Genomic DNA, 2,993 nt, shown 5'->3' on the forward strand with positions numbered 1-2,993 from the left:
GTTCGGAAGCAAAGAAACTGCAAGCAGATAAAATAGGGACCACTTCGGTGGGAAGGGAACAGCGTTCTGTGCGCCTTGGTGTTTAGTCATGCCGGCCACATGACCACGGAAACGTCTTCGGACAGCGCTGGCTCTTCGGCTTTGAAACGGAGATGAGCACTGCAACCCTAGAGTCGGATTCGACTGGCTTTCGAGCAAGGGAACCCTTTACCCTTCTACTAAAAGGAGAAATAGCCCAGAGAATACAAAGATACAGAAGTATACAGCAACAGTTCAGCCTAATGGAATTATCAAGGCTCTGTATCTAGATCTGTGGTTCTTAAGAAATATATGCCTCTCCCCCTTGGGGAGGGGGGCAGCGATGAATTCTGTCAGACAATAGATCTGTGATACTATTTCCAAAAAAGGAGAAGAGGAAGTTGCCATCTTCTACGGTGGATTAGATCTGGAGGTGAGCCGGCCCTGGGAAGACGCCTAGTTAACCGAAGAATGCTTGTCGTCAGGTTAGGTTGATGAATGGAATTCATCTTGGATTAAGAAAATTTAACATCAAGAGCACCGCACTTTACTTAATGACTGTTTTATACTGTTTAATGATTGTTTTTATGTTGTTTTAGTCGTTGTTATGGCAACTGCCTCTGTTGTAGCCCCCCTGAGCCCGTTGGGGGAGGGCGGGGTATAAATCTAATAATAAATAAATAAATAAATTTGCTCCTCCCCCCCCGTCCTGAGGGAACTCATAGTGTTACTAGTTTTTATATTGTCACTGCTATCTTATGAAACAATTCTGAGATGCTGTGTCTTTTAATTCTTTCCCCCCCAGAATGTATGTAAATTTTAAACTTATTAAATAAAGTTTAAAAGAAGAACATGTGGGTCCAAATAATGCATTTCCAGTGCTAAATGCTGTGACACAGGGGGATACAGCGACTTTATTGGCTAGAACTCAAAGACTCTTCTTGGACAGCCAAGCTGACCTAAACCACTAAGTGGACTGAGACTTGGTAGGATTTGTTGGAGAACAACGTGAAAGATGGCTTGTTGGAAGAATGGTTAGTGGGGGAACTGCCTGCCCCATCTACGAAATGACTCTTCGTGTCAAGTGGAGCCCCATCTCCCAAGACCTAAAGGGAAGGGAGGATACCTGAAGGATCCCAGGAGGAGGGTGGAGGAGCAACAGTCCTCCGGCACCTGGGCCTGAGCACAAACAAGGGCAGATTGGGAAGTTTAAAACAGAAGTGGAGCACGCCAAATCTTGTGGGCCCCATGATACCTTCACCCACGGTTACCGCTGGCCAAGACCCCGGCCTTGGTGGAGTGCAGTTCAACTTGCTCCTGACTCTCAACAGCCCTTTGGAGCAACAAGAACACTGGGAGCTTTCCTGGAAGGCTAAGGCCGAATCTGTCCCCACTGTGAAGGCAGGCCGTACAGTATCATTTACTCCTCGTACATTTTCTCGGGGGGGGGGGGAGGGGGGTGTGTGTGTGTGTGTACACTCAAGAGTGAAGGGCCATGGTACTTGGGCTACGGCTAGGGTGACAAATCTCCTGCTATCGCTTGCTCCTCCTTGCCAACAGGTGAGGAAGACTCAGCCAAAAGGCTGCTCAGGTTACCCCAAACAGAGCTGAGCCTCTGAAGCCTTTAGGAAACAAGAGCGGTCTTCCTCGCGGGAGGAGAGGCCATCACCTTCTTGTCAAGGTTTCGGTTTTGCTTCTCTTTACCTTGCCATGTATTAGGGGGGAGGGAGTTCCTGAGGGGGGAGTGCGTGTGGGTTGAGTGCTTGCCTGTAGTAGCCGTAACCATTTCTCAAGCTGTACCCCTAGGCCTGTACTCATGAGATTTGGCCTTGGAGACTCTTGCCAGGCTAGAATAGATAAGATGCCATATATCTGTCAGGGTTGTCGTAGTAATGGTAGGGGCTGAATGCTGACATAAGAATCGGGTGTAGGGTGCATTGCTCAACTTCATGTTCGTTGCAACTATGACATTCAGAGGAACTATAACCTCTGAATTTTGCACACTTTCTTCAGTCCTGACAAAGATCCAGTTCCTGTAGTAAACATATCTCTAATAAAGCATCACTGCCGAAAGTGTTGTGGAGAGTGTCTTAACTGGAGATCTGACACCTCTGAGGATTACTCTCTTGTTTCTCTCTTTCAACTTCCTTTTAGCTATTCCCCTAATTTTTGCAAAGTTCCCTCTTTTGCAATCTAATGTCACAGGTTTGGACTTTAAGGGTGACTTTCCATTGACACGAATGCTGAACTTAATAGCATTGTGGTCACTGTTCCCAACTGCTGCAACAATCTCTACATCTCTCACCAGCTCTTTCTTGAGTCCCACTCAGAATCAAGTCCAAGATCCCTATCCCTTTCGTTGGCTCTGTGGTCAACTGTTTCAGTGAACAGTCATTTATGATGTCTAGGAATCTCATCTCTATCGCATGAACAGTCATTTAAGATGTCTAGGAATCTCATCTCTATCACATAACCCAGTCAATGTGAGGGTAAGTTGAAGCCTCCTAATATCATATTATCATCTGCTTCAGTCAACTCCCTTATTTCCTTCTCCATCTTTTCCATTTTATCCTATCCTTCCCCCATGGAGCTTAGGCCTCATTGTGCCCTCACAACCACCACTCTGTGATATACTTAGGCTGAGAGTGCGTACCTGTGAAATGGGTGTCACAACCAGCTGGTCAATTCCTGTCTTGGAGTTGTACACTTTCTGCTTCACAAAACCAGGATCCACAACATAGTAGATGCCATCAATAGTAAGAGACGTTTCAGCAATGTTTGTGGCAATAACCACCTAAGCAGAAAGAAGGGACGAAGCAGATCACAAGTCAGGCAAAAAGCAAGGAAGAGCACGCAAAATCAGAATAATCCCAGATGCTTCCAATAAACACTATTTAGTCCAGGGGTGTCAAACATATGGCCCGCGGGTCGGATCCGGCCCCCTGAAAGGCCCCAATCTGGCCTGAGAGCAACTG

At 46.6% G+C, this 2,993-nt stretch overlaps 1 protein-coding gene across 1 annotated transcript in view; it reads right to left on the reverse strand.

Moving 5' to 3' along the window:
- Positions 1–2,812, reverse strand: part of LOC107113653 (ATP-dependent RNA helicase DHX8-like) — a gene marked incomplete at its 5' end in the record, with an annotated part of 18,006 nt that extends 15,194 nt beyond the window's left edge. Inside the window, one exon of the mRNA XM_015415004.1 lies at positions 2,672–2,812. Within this exon, the coding sequence (XP_015270490.1) occupies positions 2,672–2,812 (141 nt within the window). The remainder of the gene's footprint in view (positions 1–2,671) is intronic.
- Between the last annotated feature and the right edge of the window lie 181 nt (positions 2,813–2,993).

The sequence above is a fragment of the Gekko japonicus genome, unplaced genomic scaffold (assembly GCF_001447785.1).
Source record: "Gekko japonicus isolate JY-2015 unplaced genomic scaffold, Gekko_japonicus_V1.1 scaffold5259, whole genome shotgun sequence".
Lineage (NCBI taxonomy): Eukaryota > Metazoa > Chordata > Lepidosauria > Squamata > Gekkonidae > Gekko > Gekko japonicus.